The 18736-nt window shown below is 37.2% G+C and overlaps 1 protein-coding gene across 5 annotated transcripts in view; it reads left to right on the top strand.

Moving 5' to 3' along the window:
- Positions 1-18736, top strand: part of ETV1 (ets variant 1) — a 97831-nt gene that overhangs the window by 34414 nt on the left and 44681 nt on the right. For all 5 annotated transcript variants that reach the window (XM_010862148.1, XM_010862150.1, XM_010862147.1 and 2 more), the window contains one exon: positions 18422-18551. In XM_010862148.1, the coding sequence (XP_010860450.1) occupies positions 18422-18551 (130 nt within the window). The remainder of the gene's footprint in view (positions 1-18421; positions 18552-18736) is intronic.

The following is an 18736-nucleotide window of genomic DNA, read 5'->3' as shown; positions in this document are numbered from 1 at the left end:
ACCTTTGTTGGCAAAGTAATGTCTCTGCTTTTGAATATGCTATCTAGGTTGATCATAACTTTCCTTCCAAGGAGTAAGCGTCTTTTAATTTCATGGCTGCAGTCACCATCTACAGTGATTTTGGAACCCCAAAAAACAAAGTCTGACACTGTTTCCACTGTTTCCCCATCTATTTCCCATGAAGTGATGGGACCAGATGCCATGATCTTAGTTTTCTGAATGTTGAGCTTAGTAGCTAATATTTAAATGAAATTTATGGGAAAATTCAATCTAGTGGGTAATTTACTAACTGGTTAGTGCATCTATATATTGTAACATAAAGACTTGCATTGTGTGAGGATTAGTATGATTTGATATGTATTTTAATGATGTGCTTCCCTGGTGCCTCTGATGGTAAAGAATCTGCCTGCAGTGCAGAAGACCCAGGTTCAATCCTTGAGTTGGAGAGATCCCTTGGAAAAGGGAATGACTACCCACTCCAATATTACTGCCTGGAGAATTCCATGGACAAAGGAACCTGGTGGGCTACAGTCCATGGGGTTGCGAAGAGTCAGACATGACTGAGCAACTAACACTTTCATTTTTCTTTGATGTTACCACAGAATGCTTTGCCCAAAATAGATGTAAAAAGATTTTTAATATTGAAATATTATTGCTTCCATGCTATGATTTTCTATTTCCAATAATACCTGTACAATACTGCTATCCAGTTATGCTCAACGTGTTATGCTTAATATGGTAATCGAATTTCCCCTTATTTGCAGTTAGCAAGTCAAAGTAAAAAAATATACATTGGAAAGTTGCCATGACATTATTGGCCCTGGAGCCAAATTTAGTAACTGATGAGAAATCTTGTTTCTGTCAGATGGGGTGGTTTCTTGAAGGACCAGAACAATCTTATTACATGGCTTTTCCCCTGTAATGTGGCCTCCAGAATGCCCTTGTTGGGACCCTGCAGTAGAAAGGCTCTAGAGTAGGAAATGAAGGTACAGACATTCTTCGAGCTAGCAGCTGGGAAGTTATATCAACAACTCTATGAAGTGTAATAAAAATTGGGGGATAATTTTCAACACATTTAAGAAGCCCTTCTGGAATACTGTGAAGAAGATGAAAATTAAGGAAATGTCTTAGGTGTTCAGCGTGTGTAATTAATGAATAGTTGCATAACACTTGATTTCATAATTTTAGTTATTCTAACAATTATATATCCCTGTATGTGTTAGTTGCTCAGTCGTGTCCAACTCTCTGTGACCCCATGGCCTCTGTCCATGGATTTCTCTAGGCAAGAATACTGGATAGGGTTGCTATTTCCTTTTCCAGGGTATCTTCCCAACCCAGGGATCAAACCCAAGTCTCCTGCATTGCAAGCAGACTCTTTACTGTCTGAGCCACCAGGGAAGCTTCTTATGTATCTCTAGATCATATCAACTAACTCATATTTAATTGTAAATTTATATAAATATGTCAAAATGAATTGGGTTGTGGGGTATAAAAATCAGGTTTAAGAAATTGTATATCCATGGATAAAGTCATTCTCAGTAACTGTTCATTGTGAAGACTGTGAAAGTGTACAAGAGTAACCTCTTAAACTCCTTATGTAATATTGTGTACTGACTTGGTTCATTTGTGATTCATAACTACCAACTGTTACACTGATTAAAAATTAAAGATGTGTTCCTGTAGAAAAAAATTAGAATCTATCATGTAATACATTTTTGTAAGAAAAACATATTCAAAGGAAGTTATCTATAAAAAATGAGTATGTTAAAAAAATTACAGAAATCACTTATATAATGCTAATATAATTCTGAGACTCTATTCCAATAACTCTTTTCTTGGGATTATATTCTTTATTTGTGGAAATGAGATATGTGTATATACTGATCCTTTACATTTGCTTCCTGCAACATTTGAAAGTGAAATCAGCTCCTTATATACAGCATTTTATGTGGTATCTCTTGATTATTTATTCCATGACCTTGGTTAAGCCTAGCCAAGGCTTTCTTGGTTGGTCTTTTTTACTAGCTTTTGACTTGTTTGCTTATTATATTGATGAAGGCTGGGCCTGTGTCAGTAGAGACTTTTATAGTTATTGTTTTGATATCACTCTTATGCTGCACACTTTTAAAATTATTTATTTTTTATTTCTGCTCTGCTGAGTCTTCGTTGCTGAGCGGGCTCTTCCCCAGTTGTGGCAGGTGGGGGCTACTCTTCATTGTGGTGTGCAGGCTTCTCACTGCAGTGACCGCCCCTGTTGTGGAGCACAGGCTCTCGGGCATGTGGGTTCAGTAGTTGTGGCCCATGGGCTCTCGTTGCCCCAAGGCATACGGAATTTTCCCACACCAGGGATCTGACCCGTGTCCCCTGCATTGACAGGTGGCTTCTTATCTGCTGCACCCCCAGGGAAGTCTCTGTGCTATAGATTATTTTAAGTTGATATTTATTGTTAAGAAATGGAAAAAAGGGCTTGATTGGCATCTGGAGATGCTGATGATCTTGTCACAGTTTTGAAAGCAGACACTGATACTTAGCTATGCTTCTTATTTTTAAAGAAAATCTTGATGGATTTCCATAAGGAAATTTGATCAACAATATTATCTGCTGTATGAAAAAAATATGTAGTTTTCTAAAGGTTTCTACATAATAATTAAATAATTTTTTCTTCCTAAAGATTATTTTGAGGTTAAAAAATGTGATTCCCAAATCCTAGTATTTACTTTTATCTCTCATGCATCTCCCTTTCTTGGGGAGCATTCTTAATCTGGTGCAGTTACCTAAATCTTTTTCACGGTAGGCAAGATAGTTTGAGTGCAAGCTTTTCTGTAAAAATGGTCATTTCTAATGGAAAATGCTCTAGAATACATTGAATTAAATATTACAGAGCATGTTTAGAGAAAATCTCCAAATTTATTTTGGGGGAGAAGTTATAAAAATTTTGAGCTACATAGTGGTTGGTTTAAGTAAAATGTGTCTGTGGGATTTACCCGCTTTAGTATTAACAGCTGTAACCATTGAGGTCAACTGACAGATGATTTCTTCTTAAGAAGGTGTTTATTGTCAGGAAAATTGCAAAGTTTCCTTTGTAATTACTCTATCTTTGTTATTTTGGCAGCCTGTAAGTTTTATTGGTATTTACTGAAAGGTAATTTTTTTTTTTGGCTCTTGCCAGCTGCCTTTCTGTTTTTGGGCAAACTTTGCTAGCTCTGGTATTCAGACCATATTTTCAACTTTTTCTGCCGATGGGGTCGTTTTGAACAAGGAGCCAAGTGACAAATAATGTCTGAATTGTTCTCAATCATGTTTTCAGGAGAGTGACATCAGAATACTGCAGGTGTACTTCAGTCATTTGAGTCTTGCCTCCTGCTTATCCGGTGTATCATTTTGGTACTGCTGCTACTACTAAGTCACTTCAGTCGTGTCCGACTCTGTGCGACCCCATAGACGGCAGCCCACCAGGCTCCCCCGTCCCTGGGATTCTCCAGGCAGGAACACTGGAATGGGTTGCCATTTCCTTCTCCAATGCATGAAAGTGAAAAGTGAAAGTGAAGTCGTTCAGTCGTGTCGGACTCATAGCGACCCCATGGACTGCAGCCCCCCAAGGTCCTCCATCCATGGGATTTTCCAGGCAAGAGTACTGGAGTGGGGTGCCATTGCTTTCTCCGATTTTGGTACTGAAGTGGTCAATTTAAGACCAGGCAAATTACAGAATCTCACTATTTTCACATGCAGCCTGGAGGAAAAGTATGTTGAAATTATGAATCAAAAGTGAGGATTCACTAACTTGAAACAAAATCGAATCTTTCAAGCAGTATGGGGTCATCAAATCCAAATGGAAAGATTCTTTTCAGGAGGTTAGTATTAAAAGAAGTAAGGCCCAAACATTTGAAGAAATAGAGCTATGATATAATTTTTTAGACTTGTGGGTGTGAAATATAGGTTTGGAATTTCAGTTGCCTTCTTGGGGATATTCACTTTGTAGGTTGTGTACCATTTTTCATACCTCTGGGCTTATTTAAAGACTTTTCTAGTTCATACTATTACATGTGAGATGAATTCTAAATTTAGAATTATACTGCTCTAGTTTTGAAGACCATGATAATAAATTCATTTAAGCAAGTCTTTGCATCACTATTTATTTCATTGCTTAAAAAAGAATACTGGAGAAAAGTGGTTATATCTATACTTAATTGCATAAAAGCTTATTTATTTGACTACATGTTCTTAGTAAAACTTACAAATTACAGAAAACTGCTGGTCTTTTTAGTAATTATTATTCTAAATTGGTGACAGGCATATTAGTAATTGGCAGTCTTCTTTGGCAATGAAGTACTATCTTACTTTCTTTTTTTTTTTATGTTATTATGGTCTATAGAGTAATTAATGTAAGTCGCTCAGTTGTGTCTGACTCTTTGCAACCCCATGGACTGTAGCCCACCAGGCTCCTCCATCCATGGGATTTTCCAGGCAAGAATACTGGGGTGGGTTGCCATTTCCTTCATTCTTTTCTATTGTGTATTGTCTGCTTCCTTTTTTTAATCAATAGATTTCAAAGAATATATTAACACCATTTTGAACCATTTGTTAGAGATCTAGTCTGCAGGGGCTGGCACTCTGGGGGTTGTTCTGGAGAGATGGAGGAGGCAGCAGTGCAGGATGGAAAAAGCCCACCTTGTTCTGTCCTTCCTATGAGAAAGACCTGTCTTCATGATCACACTGTAGTGAGGACAGAGCACCCTTGGTGTCTGGATATTCTGGCCATCTGTCATGGCCACCCTCAGGACTTCTTCATGCTAGACTGAGAAACACCAGGTAGTGTGGGTATCTTCCAACTCAGCTAGGAATAATAATAGATCCTGCTCAGCCTTTTCCAAAAAAGTGTTGTCCATTATTTGAAAGAAATCACAGAATTACAAGGTAGGGAAGTAATATTTATTTTTGTGATTTTATAGGGCTTAACAAGTAACTGTATCAAAGCATAGTGGAACAATTTCTGCAGAAGAGGTGTCTTCCATATTTATAAAGGTTTTAATTTGGTAATTGATGAAGGAGGGTGGTTTTTGAGGGGTGCAGGTTTGGGTGGGTATCTTGATTCAGAATGCCATTTCAATTTATTAGATCTGTTTCTCAAATAGCTGCAGCTTGTTCAGGTTTCATTCCTGCCAGCTGGATATGAAGTACTCTCTGTTTGGGCTCACTATATGGAATCTGTTTCCAAAAAAATAGTGTCGTGCTGCTTTCCATCTACTGGACCAGTAGGGGTAGGAAGATCTGATTTGAAGCCAATGCAGAATGCAAAACTGATTAGATTTGGATTGTTCTAACAGGAGGCCTTCTTTTCCCTGTTCTTACCCTTTTCCAGATGGAAGAACCAGTTTCCTTCCAGGGCACTTTCTCCTGGCAATTAGACTGTGAAGATGAGGTTCATTTAGCACTACTAGAAGTACTATTATCGTAGGATTAGGCTTTAAAATTTAGAGGAATGAATCAACGCTGTTTGTCCGAGCGTTGTTTGTCTTTAATTTTCAATTAATGGTGCTTGTAATGCTTTTAAATTAGGAATATAACTTTTTATCTTTTGATCCTGCTTTTTGTTTTATCAATATATTAATAATAGCATTACTTTCCATCATCAAGTGGAAAGTAGGTGGTCCATGAAATGCCTTTTAAAGCATCAGGCATTTTAAAATGTTAACCATATGTTCACCTTTCTAATGTGCATTAGGTACCCTCCCTTGAATATAGTGGATTACACCCAATTGTGCTTTTTCATAGTGATTAAGGCCCATTATGAATTCCAGTGACCACCGTTTGCTAAAATGCAGTAATGCCCTCAGTTATTATTGAGGTACTTAGAGCTGTGTGGCCTCAGAATGTTATGCCCTCTGAATGTCTTATGTCAAATCTTTAGATTTTTCTTAGATATTAGTGAACAGTTACTTACATCCAGAGTTACATTTTAGAACTGCAAGGTTGCTTAGTGTGATGCTTTCATTTGGAGATTAGGAACTGAAGCTCGGAGAGGTTGTACAGTATGCCTGGAGTCACACAGCTAGCTAGCAGTGGGGTGGGAACTAGGTCCAGATTACTTGATTCCTCATCCAGTGCTCATTCTACCAGGCCATGCTGTTTGCTTTTTCCTTCTCTCAAGGTACCTTGCTTACAGATTCTTCTCCACGTACACATTTTTTGCTCTTAGTAAGTAGTTGACTTAATAATGTGAAATTGAAAACAAGATGAAATAGAAGAAGTAGTGCAAGTAACACTCTGATGGCTGAAGTCCTGCTCCTGTCATTAGTCACTTTACTTCCTTGAGTTTCAGTTTACCCTCTGTGAAAGGAAGTGGTTGGAGTCATAATGGTAATAACCAACATTTCCTGAGTGCCTACCATTGCCAGGTACTATTTGAAATTCTCCTGTGCATTACCTCATTGAACTCTCACACAAACTCCATGTGGAAGGTCTATGATAAACCTCATATTATATAGGGAGAATCCAAATCTTGTAGTAGCTACCTGGTTGACCAGAAGTCCTTAAACCAGTAAGTAGCAAAGCCAAGGTTCCTCTCCATGCTCTTAGCCACCGCTGCTATGTCTCTGGATGATCTAAATGCTCTCTTAGCTGTTGTGCCTAAATATTCTGGGTTTGAATAATAACTATACCAATAGCGGATATTACTGAGTACTTACACACTGCACATAGAGTGTCCTATTTATTTAATCCTATCAGCAACTCTATGAGTCAGTTGCTGTTATCATGCCCATTTTTTATAGGAGAGTAAAGTGAAGCACAGAGGCTTGCTCAGTTTTACTACTGGTAAGTCAAAGTGGTGGCAAACTTTGAAACCTGACAGATTGAAGTACCTGCTACCTTTGCAGCCATGCCTTATTGCCTGAGAAGGGTACTTGAGTACCTAAGCCTGAACGTGATATGAGTTTTATATTTATTTTTGCTGATTAGAGGTAATGTGTATGTGTCTGAGCACGTGCACATCCACATGTAGAAACACACTCACTAATGATTTCTTAGCTACGTGTTTGGTGAGGTGTAGAAAACACTCATGCCCAGTGTAGAAATGGGGGAAGTGAATTTAGTGCAGGAGATAATGGAGTGTGGAGTGGGAGCTATAGTGAGGACTGTGGCAGAGAGGAAAACACAGGTTCTGGCCGAAGAGGAAGCTGACAGTGAGTTCAGTCAACTTTTGAGGCTGGAAAGTAGAATCAGTGTTGCTGGATATTGTGTATTTTTTTTTTCCTAGAGAAGCCAGAGTTTTGGATTTTTAAACCAGAAAGAGATTTTGAAGCTTATTTTTAAATGATCTCAACTAACTGAAATTAACTGAAGCTCCTATGTGAATCAAATAGAAACCCTCTGGTTTAGACCATCAGTACTGCTAGGTAGATGAATGATCTTCAGGTGAGAGAGAGTTGACTACATCATGGTATCACCACTAATTTTAGAAGAGAGGACGGGTCCCATATCCAGAATACTTGTCCATCCTCTTTTGTCTGTTAAAATGGCATGATGGTACACTGTGATGTAGAGAGTTGAATTATGAAGTGTACTTCTAAGAAATAACTGTCTTGTGAGGCTGTGGAACCTTGTCAGAAGGCTTTACTCTGCAGACCCCGAGATTTTGGCTTCTGATTTTGGCTCTGTCCTCAGCACTGGTTTTCAAGTCTGTAGATATCACACCTGATTCTGGATGGGGCCTTGAGGTGTGGAATGACTTCCGGGACCATTATACACTCTGTCCTCTCTTTTGTTCAGGTATGTACAGCCCCCTGGCAGGACCATTTAGGAATCCCTGCAGTGGAGTGTGTAGTCCCTATTACTACTTGGAGTTTGGTACTAGTTAAAAAAAATCGGATTGTCCCCTTCTGAGAAATGTGTGGCTTCTCTGAGATTCAGTTCTGGTTTCCAAACTGCCCAGGAAGTTCCTTGCAGGTACTGAGTATTTACTTTCGGTAGCAATGTAGGGATGGGTTAATGACTGTTGATCTTCCTCCAGCGTGCTCCTCTTAGCACAGCAAGGCTTCTAGGTGATTTGCTCACTTCTTGTCTCTGTGTTACATTTTGGTAATTTTCACAATATTTCTAACGGTTTTATTATTACTATATTTGTTATGGTGATCTGTGATCAGTGATCTTTGATGTTACTATTGTAATTGCTTTGGCTTTTCTTTTTTAGCAAAAAAAAATGTATTTTGTAATCAAAAAAGTAGCTCCTCTTTTTTATCTTTTTACCCATTTTTATTATTTAGTCACTAAGTTGTGTCCAACTCTTTATGACTCCATGGTCTGCAGGCTTCCCTGTCCTGTTACTGTTCCCCAGAGTTTGTTCAGATTCATATCCATTGAGTCGATGATACTGTCTAACCATCTCATCTTCTGCCACCCTCTTCTCCTTTTGCCTTCAATCTTTTCCCAGCATCCAATGAATTGGCTGTTTGGAAAAGAGTCATACCCATAGGACATTCACTTATGATTCCTTTAGCACAGAGGTTTCTGGTAGAAATATCAGCTCAGTCCCTAAAACTTGATCACATATAATGTTTTCAATTCAAGAATGCTGGGATCCATAACAAGGGTGAAAATCTCCCTTAGTTCACCTTTGTGATTGTTACTGCCCAGAGTTCTGTGTGCTGCCAATACCATCAAAGGACCAACTAGATATGATGTCTAACCCCACTGATAATACTCCTTTTAAAACACAGAAAAAATACACATCAACTTGCTGTGCTATGGTCTAAATTTTTGTCTCGGAAGTATTATAGGTGAATCTATTTCCAGATGCTGCAAATAACGGAAAATAATGGAAAACGGGAATCAGGGTCTCTGTCCTTAAAATGTGTTTCAGTTTGCATTTTGATAGCGGTTTAGAAATGTTATCGCTTGTTTTGTCACAGACATAATTCACATCTTTCTTCGGGTACTGTAAACAAGAGAAATGGTTTAATGGCCCCATAAAGGCACTCTGCTGATAGCTGAGATTAGGCCCTTTAGTAATGGATGTCAGTGTGTGTATGTGTGAGTGGTATGTGTCCGCGGTGGGGGCAGGGCGAGCTTGAAAGAGGTAAATGTACTGGAAAAGAATCTATGAGAGGCTTAGATGCGGCCGAAGTGCCTGCCGATTTTCTGTAAGTCTTGGAAGATGGATTTATTAAGCATGTAACACTGTTGTCTTTATTTGTACACAAACGTTCGCCTTTGCTTCTGGAATTTAACCCTGTACTAATTGAGGTCATTGCCACCCATTTATCACTTGGAATTGAAGTGATATTAACTTAAAGTGAATGCTTTTCATCTGGTGAGTGTATTTCCAACTACATATATTTATATAAAAGGCTACATGCATTTTTCATGCCATACTTGTATCTGGCCTTAAATAACCTAATTTATGTATACCATTTACTTTTTCCCCTTTTTACAGAGGCTTTTTGAAAATTCACTGCCATAACCAAGGGAAATTTTTTTTACAAGTGCTTTAGTGTCCACAGAGTGATTTGTTTTGACTTTCTCAGTTATATTTTGTAAACAAGTATAGAAAACTCTCCGCATTATACATAACCATGGTCGAAGTAAATGCTTTGAAATTCCTCAAAGCACATAAATTTCTAGTGTTTTAGAGCCTCAATAATATGTCATTTTTTTCACCATCATGTTGGTGTATATCCCTGTAAATAGGCCACACAGGGATGTTTATCTGATTTGGAGAGTCAGAGTAAACACAGGGTTAATAAAGCAAACTCAAATGTCCCTTGTTAACTAACTTAGCATATCCTAACACTAGGAGGTGTCACTATGCCATCCATCCACTCTTATATTTTCTTTTTTCCTTTTCTTTGCAGACCATAATCTAGAATAGGGATCAGAAAACTTTTATTTTTTTCCCTGTAAAGGATCAGATGGTAAATATTTTAAATTTGGTGGGTCAAAGGGTTTCTGTCACATTGTTACTCAGTGTAGTCCTAGACTACATAAATGAATGGGTGGAAAAGTGTCCCAATAAAACTTTATTTACCAGAACAGGTGGGAAACTGGATTGACCCATGGGCTGTGTGATTTGCCAACTCTTGTTCTAGAATACTGTTTTTTTGTTGTTGTTCAGTCGCCAAGTTGTGTCCAACTCTGCCACTTAAGCACACCGGGTCTCCCTGTCCTTCACCATCTCCTGGAGTTTGCCCAAGTTCAAGTCCATTGAATTGGTGATGCCATCCAACCATCTCATCCTTTGTCACCCTCTTCTTCTTCTGCCTTCACTCTTTCCCAGCATCAGTGTCTTCTCCAATGAGTTGGCTCTTCGCATCAGGTGCCCAAAGTATTGGAGCTTCAGCCTCAGCATCAGTCCTTCCAGTGAATACTCAGGGTTGATTTCCTATAAGATTGACTGGTTTGATCTCCTTGCTGTCTGAGGGACTCTCAAGAAATTTGTTCAGTAGATCATTCTAAAATAGATTTTTTTTTGCACAGCCCAGAAATCTCACCATCAAAGTCAAGAGATTCTCATCAAGGCTCTAAACTCCCAGCTAATATTGATTCAAAAACTACAGATGTGATTCAAAGATGTAGTTTTATTTAGATAAGTAGTTAAAAATGTGATGTGTTTCTCTTCCCAGGGTAATTGTTTTGCACTCACAGAAATTACTGCTGTATTTCACTTGCATATATGATAAGAGTTGGGAGGAAAGCAAAGTGAAAGGTCACAGCTGAGACAACTTATCATTGTATTTATGCTCACTGTCCACATAGAGAAGGGGACCCATCATTTGTGACATTTTGGTTATCAGAGTCACAGGGAAGCTTTAGTTGTTGGATAGCAATATTTTTCCTTCAGTGGAATATGAGTAGTGTGAATTTTTAAATGCCTTTGGTCCCAGCAATAAATTGAAAGAAGGCAGAATGCCTAAAAGCAAGCATGAATGCTCTGAGAATTGTTTTCATTTAGATGCAAGTGCCAAGAATATATTACTAAGGTTATGTATATAGAAATATGCATTGCATACACATGAATTAATCAAACTTGAAGACTGGATAATATACTTATTAGAACTTTTCTTAAAAAAAAAGCAACGTTATGAAGCTCCAATTGGAGTTCTGTGAGTTCTTGATGGTAGGACTTACTGTTCAACTTCTTCTGTAACTCCACATGTCCTGTCCCTTAGCAAATGGCGTAATGTCTAGGCCAGTAAATGGATGAATTAATGAAAAAATATATGGATAAAGAAACATCTGATATAATGTTACAGTGGTTCTCATGCATGATGGAAATCTTAAGTGTGCCTACACAAAGTAAATTTGAATTGTATGGTCAAGGGTTCAAGAGTTGCTGCCCAAAGCCCAAGACTTTAATTCCTACCTATAATAAATTAGTCCTAGGCTTTTAGTTAGGCATGAAGCTTAGCTTCTTTATGCCTCTTTAAATTTTTTTTTCCCCAAAATTGGAATGCTAATGTCCTTCTTGTCTTGAATGATGAAAATCCAGAGTTGTTGAAGATTCTTTGGAAACTTTATAATACTGTGTAAATCTGAGTTTTTTGAGGCTTTGTAGGAGAGTTTTCTATAACTATTCCAAACTCAATGAGAGTTCAATATATTAATATTAACACCAAAGTTAAGCATATTATCTTTCTTAAATTTACTTCATGTTCACTATAGAAATATAAACAAAAACTGAATTCATAGATTTCATTGTTTATTGTCTGAACTAACATGAACCAATCAATCATAACATGGTCTGTTTTCAGTTTAGTAGTAACCAAAAAAATACTTCAGGGTCATGATTATTTAGGAAATTATTCTTCTATGAGCAAATTGCTAAATTTATTTTCTACATCAATATTGTAGATGTTCACATATGACTTATCATATGTCTACCCTGAACCAAGGGACTTGCCTGATGGCTTAGTGGTAAAGAATCCGCCTGCCAATTCAGGAGACTCAGGTTCAATCCCTGAGCCAGGAAGATCCCCTGGAGAAGGAAATAGCAACCCACTCCAGTATTCTTGTCTGGGAAATCCTATGGACAGAGAAGTCTGGTGGGCTACACGGTCCACGGGGTCACAAAAGAGTCGGACACAACTTTGTGATTAAACACCACCCTGAACCAAAACTTGGTTGTATGCCAGCGTTGTTGCATTTGGAGAGCCACGGGCCCTACACTCTGTGCTCCAGGAGAATTATGACAGGAGTTTGCCTCTGGTCTAAAATGTGGGCAGGAAAAAAAATGGAAGCCAAGATGATGCCTCAGAGTTCATTGTTCCAAAATGAAAACAATCGCTAATCTAGCAAATACTTTACAATGAATACCATAACCCCAAGTAAACTTTTTGAATTAAGAAGTGGTTAAGTTTATTTTGGAAGTGCATTTTTTAACGTCTTGGTATTTTGGAGCTCTTAAATTTAACCATTAGAGGAACTCAGTCATTGCAAGTCAGCCTTAAGATGTGGTTTTAAAGGTCAAGCCTCCATCAAAGCAAAAATGCAAGATGCATCTCTGGAGAGTTCTCTTGGCTTCTCCTCCTAAAAATCTGATTGTCCGGAGGAGTTGCGGGTCATAAAAGTTTGCATGGAAATGTGGTTGAGGAAGTCAGCAGATGAATGATATGAATTGTCTGAAGTCGGGGATAGAATGTAATATACATTGGGAGCCATCACTTGTTTGTAAGTGAAGGAGTTAACTCTTATGATTTGATACACTTGAAGAAGGAAAGAGTCACTGTAATTAAAACTACGAACAATGCTGATGCCTGTAGCCCTCTGTTGCCGACACAGGCAGGACAGTACAGTAAGCGAGATGAAATGTACCTAGCAGCCTCGGCAGCAGGCTGGAGCCATGTTCAGTGAAAGTAATTTAATTAGTGTTGATCATGACTCCAGATGATGGTGATTTGATAAGGAATAATTTAGTACTTAACAGCCTTTTACATGCACCAACTCCATGTGGGAAGGTAAAGCAAATTGCACGAAATGAATGTGCTGCTTCCACTTGTACCCGTGCCAGCGAGCTGGAAAACTGCCTGTTCGCAGACGCTCCGACTCTCAGCCCTGTGATGAAATACCCAAACCTGGTCTCCCCTCTGGAAGGAGTCTCTGTACTACCCTTACCAAAGAATAAAGAAGTCATTTTTGAGATCCGAGATCTCCAGGATGCAGAAGACTGAAAATGAGGAAAATAAAGTTGCTTTGGTTCTTGTGCAAAAGATTGAAGATCTCAGGTTGGCTTCTTTTTTCCTCCTCAATGCAGCAATTAAAAAAAAAAAAACAAAAAAAAAACCTAGTATTTGGCTTATGATTAGAAAAAAAAGTCATGGTTCCAAGAGCCCACAGCGATTAAGAGGCCCACACACGGAGAGAGTACGGGAGCCCTAAACCTCTTGGAGAACCTGTGAGAATCCTTGAGTGTTGGCATCTAACAAAAAGGGAGACATTGTTCAACTTCATTTTTTTTTTTAAAGTCTTTTCAAGTCTTGGACCTGTTTCAGGGTAGCATACACTGGATCCACGTGTTGCTAAGATCATTGTGGATCTGAAATTTGTCTGGTTATGAGAATCACCTAGAAAATTTTCAAAGATAATGCTGATCTATATGCCAGCTGTAGTGAAGCAGAGTTCCTGGGAAGGGTGTATGAGTTTGCTAGAGTCACCATTTATGTTGTTGTTTAATCACTAAGTCATGTCTGATTCTTTTGTGACCCCATGGACTGTAGCCCACCAGGCTCTTCTGTCCATTGGATTTCCCGGGCGAGAATATTGGAGTGGGTTGCCATTTCCTATTCCTGGGGATCTTCCCCACCTAGGGATCCAACCCGCACCTCCTGCCCAGCAGATTCATTACCACTGAGCACCCAATGAAGCCCAGGGCTGCCATTACAAAGTATCATAAACTAGGTGGCTTAAAAAGTGGAAATTTGTTGTCTCACAGCTCTGGAAGCTAGGAGTCTGAGATGAAAGTGTTGGCAGGGTTCTGATGGCTATGAGAGAGAGAGTGTTCTTTGCCTCTTCCCTAGATTATGGCAGTTTGCAGGCAATTTTGGCAATTCTTGGCTTGAAGAAGCATCATTCTAATCTCTGCCTTCATTTCACTTGGTATTCTCACTGTGTTTCTCTGTCCTAATGCCCTGTTTGTACGAGGACACCAGTAATACTAGATTAGATTCCACTCTAATGACCCTGTCTTTTTTTTTTTTTGTCAAATTAACTACCCTCCCCAAAAGAAAACCAACTCAAAGAAATATATCACAAATTATTTGCTAAAGTGACATCAACTAGTTTTCCAAATAAAGTCACGTCTGAGGTAGGACTTCAAGTTAAAATTTGGAGGGGACACAGTTGAACTAATGACATATGGAATAGTAGAATCCCCGTTTGTTTGTTTGTTTTCAAAATTTCCCTGAGTACTTTGATGATTGGGCAACTTTGGGGATCCTCTGTTTAGGGATCAGCTTCCCTCTGAGTACACGTTGGGTGTCCTTATGTTCTTTCTTCTATGGTTACTCCAAGAAGTTCTTGGGGCCAGTCTGAAAGCTCCAGATGGTGTATCTACAAGGATGAGTTATGCTTTTTTGCTTCTAGGCTGATATTAATGGACATTTTGATAGAAGGCTACTGTCCTGCTAGGAATCTTTCCTGATGGTACCCCAGAGTTGTCCTCCCTCCCCTGCTTCATCTGGAATTATTTATCCTGTGAGGTTAAAGCACATTATCAGATGTCTCTACTGGAACAGGAGGCCAGGCATTTTCAAACATCTCAATTTTTTAGAGCGTTGCTTGACGTTTCTCATATTTTTAAACCTTTTTTTGGAGCAAAACATTTATCTCAATGTAAAAATCTTAAGTGTAAAACTTGGTGAATTTTACATATGTATATACTTGTAATCACTGCATAGAGCAAATATAAAATATTTATAGCTCTGTAGAAAATCCACCTGCCAGTGCAGGAGATGCAGATTTGATCCCAGGTTGGGAGGGTCCCCTGGAAAAGGAAATGGCAACCCACTCTAGTATTCTTTCCTGGAAAACTCCATGGACAAAGGAGCCAGGCAGGCTACATTCCATGGAGTTACGAAGCAATCGGACATGACTTAGTGACTAAACATCAGCGTTAGATTACTAGATCCCTGTCTGTCATTAATACTCCCATCCACCACCGGAAGATTCTTTCACTATCAGGGTGGTCTGTTCTTCAAATTCCTTTACTACATACTCTTTTGTGCTTGTCTTCTTTTATCAGCTTACCATCTGAGAGACGTTCTGTGTGTAACCAGTGTGTTCCTTGTTATTCTTGTAGAGTATTTCATTGTATGAATAAGCCACACATTATTTATCCATTTTTCTGCTAGTGAACACTGGAATTTTTCCAGTTTTGGTATTATGAATAAAGCTGCTATGAATATGTCCTTTTGGTGAACATATTCAGTCCTTTCTCTTTGATATCCGCCTAAGAGAGTTATTACTAGATCATAGTAATATGATCTTATTTAAAATCTTATATAAAGACTTGGTTGATACTGCCAAAAAGTTTTCCAGAGTGTGTGTTTGTGTGTACATGTGAGTTTATACTCTCAGTAGCATATATTTAAAAGTTCTTACTGCTTTAGGTCTTCTTCATGTCAATGTCAATGCCAATCTTTAGCCATCCTAGTCGGTATATAGTATAACCTGATGTGACTTTATTTGCAATTTCTTGATGAGTAAAGATGAATACCTTTTCATATATCTTCATTTTGTTGCTCATTTATTTTGCTATTTGGATATCTTCTTTTATGAACCGCCTGTTTGAATCTTTTGCCCAATTTTAATTGGGTTGTTTCTTTTCTCTCTTTGTAACAATTTTTATTAGGTTGAGTATGATATCTTTGATCTTTCTATAGCAAGTAACTTCTTGGTGTGTGTAGCTTAGTGTCTTGGGGAAGAGAAGTTCTTAATTGCAATGAAGCCTAATTCATAGATTATTTTCTTCTGTGCTTAATGCCTTTGCATCCTGTTCACTAATCCTTTCCTACTTCATGGTCCCAAAGACTTTTAAAACAGTAATGTTGAATATAGTAGTCTCTGATGATGTCTGATATTTTGATAAATATGATCAACTTTGCATTGTACTACCAATTTATTAGCTTTTGAGATCTTATCCATTTTTATTCATACAAATTAGTTCTGATCTCTCAGGTATAATTTGAGTTCCTTTGATGTTGGTACTGCTTTTTCTTTGGAAAATATAAAACCCAATACTTAATCTAAAGTGCTGAACTTAAGGTATGCACATTTTGTTGTATATGTTCAAGTAAGTCATAAAGAGTTGAAAACTATTTGTTAAGAAAGCAGCAAATACATGATTAACATATTACAAGATTTCATTGTGCAATATCTGTCATTCTAAGAAGTAGCATACACACACACATACACATGCAGAGGGCAAAACATTTTCTTAAAGGATGCTACTTTAAATCCTTTGTGTTTTTGTTTCATAATTTAAAAGCATTTTATCTTGTGAATTTAGAATTTAGATAAAAGTAAAGAGAATAATGTAATGAACTCCCACTGACCCATCAGTCTGCTTTTAACATTTATCAACATTTTTCTATTTGATTCTTCCCCTACACATCTTTTTCTAGATTATTTTAATGAAATTCCAGGACTTATTTTTTATCCGTAAATATTTTATGAAGCTTTAGCTTTAAACCTTTTTTGGGAACAACTGCCATTTCATTATCACATTCAACAAAATTAACAAGAATTTCTTACCTAGTCCACATTAAAATGTCTTACTCATTGGTCTCTTTTAGTTGTTATGTTCAAATCAGAATCCAAGCAAGTCCTCAGGTTATGAAGTGAATCCTGAGGTTGTTAAGCCTCTTTCATCTTAGCATTTTATAAATTATAACTTTCTGACTTGGTAAAGTTAATGAACATATGTACCATTTGCATATGAAAACATACATAATTTCCTCTTTGTTTCTGTTCCTCTGACTCTCTCTTCTCTGAGTAGGTATATTAAACACACATTAAATTAGAAAAAATACTTTGAAATAGATCACTCACTGAAATAATTGTATTATTATTTATTAAGTTTTCCTTAGACAACTAATTTAGGTGACAAATTTGTTTTCCACAGTGCTTCAGATGTTTCTTTAATATCACTAAACATTTTAGTCAAAATTATGTGCTTATATTAACAAATTTATTTTCTTGGAGCTTGATAGTTCTTGATATCAATTTCTTATACTAAAATTATATATGACATTCAAGCAAGTACAAATTCATAATGCTATAATGTTATGATCAAGATTGAATGGCATCATAAACCACAAAGTTTCTCTTCTTTTATCTTCGTTTATAGTATATGTACTTAATATTTTGTATTTTAATCTCAGGTTTTACAGAGTTGGGATAACTATCCACAGTGTGTCCTTCTTGGGCTTATCCTTGATTATTCTTACCTGTGCATATTGTATGAAACTAAAATTCATTCTCATGTCTGTTTTTCCTCTTATCTTTTTATTTATTTTTCCATTTTTACTAAAACTTCAGTTATTCTGAGGATCTCTAGTATATATTTTTTTCAGCTTCACTTAAAATAACAAAAATATATAACCTTATTTTATTTTTTGGTTTAAGAGATATGATTCCACCTAAATACACATATTTCTTCATATTTTGTGATATTATCTTTGTATTATATTGAACATTAATGACATGACAATGTCATATGAAAAAGGAGAAACTATCATTTCATATAGAACAATTGCTTTATGGTCATAATATACAAAAAATAACTTTAATGTATTTCTCACAATGTATCTTCACACTTCTCTTAAGTAGTTAGATAAGTACTTTTTATCTGTAGTTTAATATATAAGCACTGTCCACAAAGATGTTGAGTTTTTATCCTTTTGTCCAAAGTATCATTAGTTACTCTAAGAACGGCAGCTGGGGTTTCTTCGTCATAGTTCAATTTTTATTCCATTAAACCATTACTATTGATGCACTTGAAATATTTTCCTTTCAGTTAATTCTTAAAATTATGCTTCTATTTTCAGTTAATTCTTGAATAGTCAGTTGTGGTTTTTTTTCCCCCTGCTTGAGTTATTGGAAAACTTGCTGAAATATTTTCAAGTTTATTTTCTGAAAACTGAATTTCTCATTTTGTTAGTGTCAGCTAAGCCAGTTACAAATAGTTCATTTGACTTTCAGTAATGAGAAAGTTCAAGCATGCATTTTGTTATACAGTAAAAGCAAACAATGAGTATATGGAGAGTATATAAGATTCTCCAGAATCTTTTCTTGCATAAAATTTGTCCAGTGTGATTTTTCTTATGAGAGTTAATATGAAATGTTAGTGACATTTTAACCAAGAGGGATAGAACAGGTTAGTGTACTTAATTCCTAACAGGATTTCATTTTTGCGGGTATTTTTGTTTTCTAGTGGCTTTTCATGGCCTCCCACTGAAAATCAAGAAAGAACCCCACAGTCCATGTTCAGAACTCGGCTCTGCCTGCAGTCAAGAACAGCCCTTTAAATTCAGCTATGGAGAAAAGTGCCTGTACAATGTCAGGTAAAGTAATTGAGTGTATAGCGAGCACCTGATGGTTCTTACAGAAGCACAGATTTACCATAGTATAAAATCTCAAGTCGTATTTTATAAGAGTTACATCTTCAACATGTAACAAGCTAATTAGGTCATATGTTGAGCAGAACTCAAAAGGACCGTTTACTGTCTGATCATATACTTCTAGAATC

This window comes from Bison bison, unplaced genomic scaffold, assembly GCF_000754665.1.
Source record: "Bison bison bison isolate TAMUID 2011002044 unplaced genomic scaffold, Bison_UMD1.0 scf7180017864479, whole genome shotgun sequence".
NCBI classification, from domain to species: Eukaryota; Metazoa; Chordata; class Mammalia; order Artiodactyla; family Bovidae; genus Bison; species Bison bison.
Note: the sequence above shows the minus strand (reverse complement) of the source record. Positions and strands in the feature narration are given on the sequence as shown.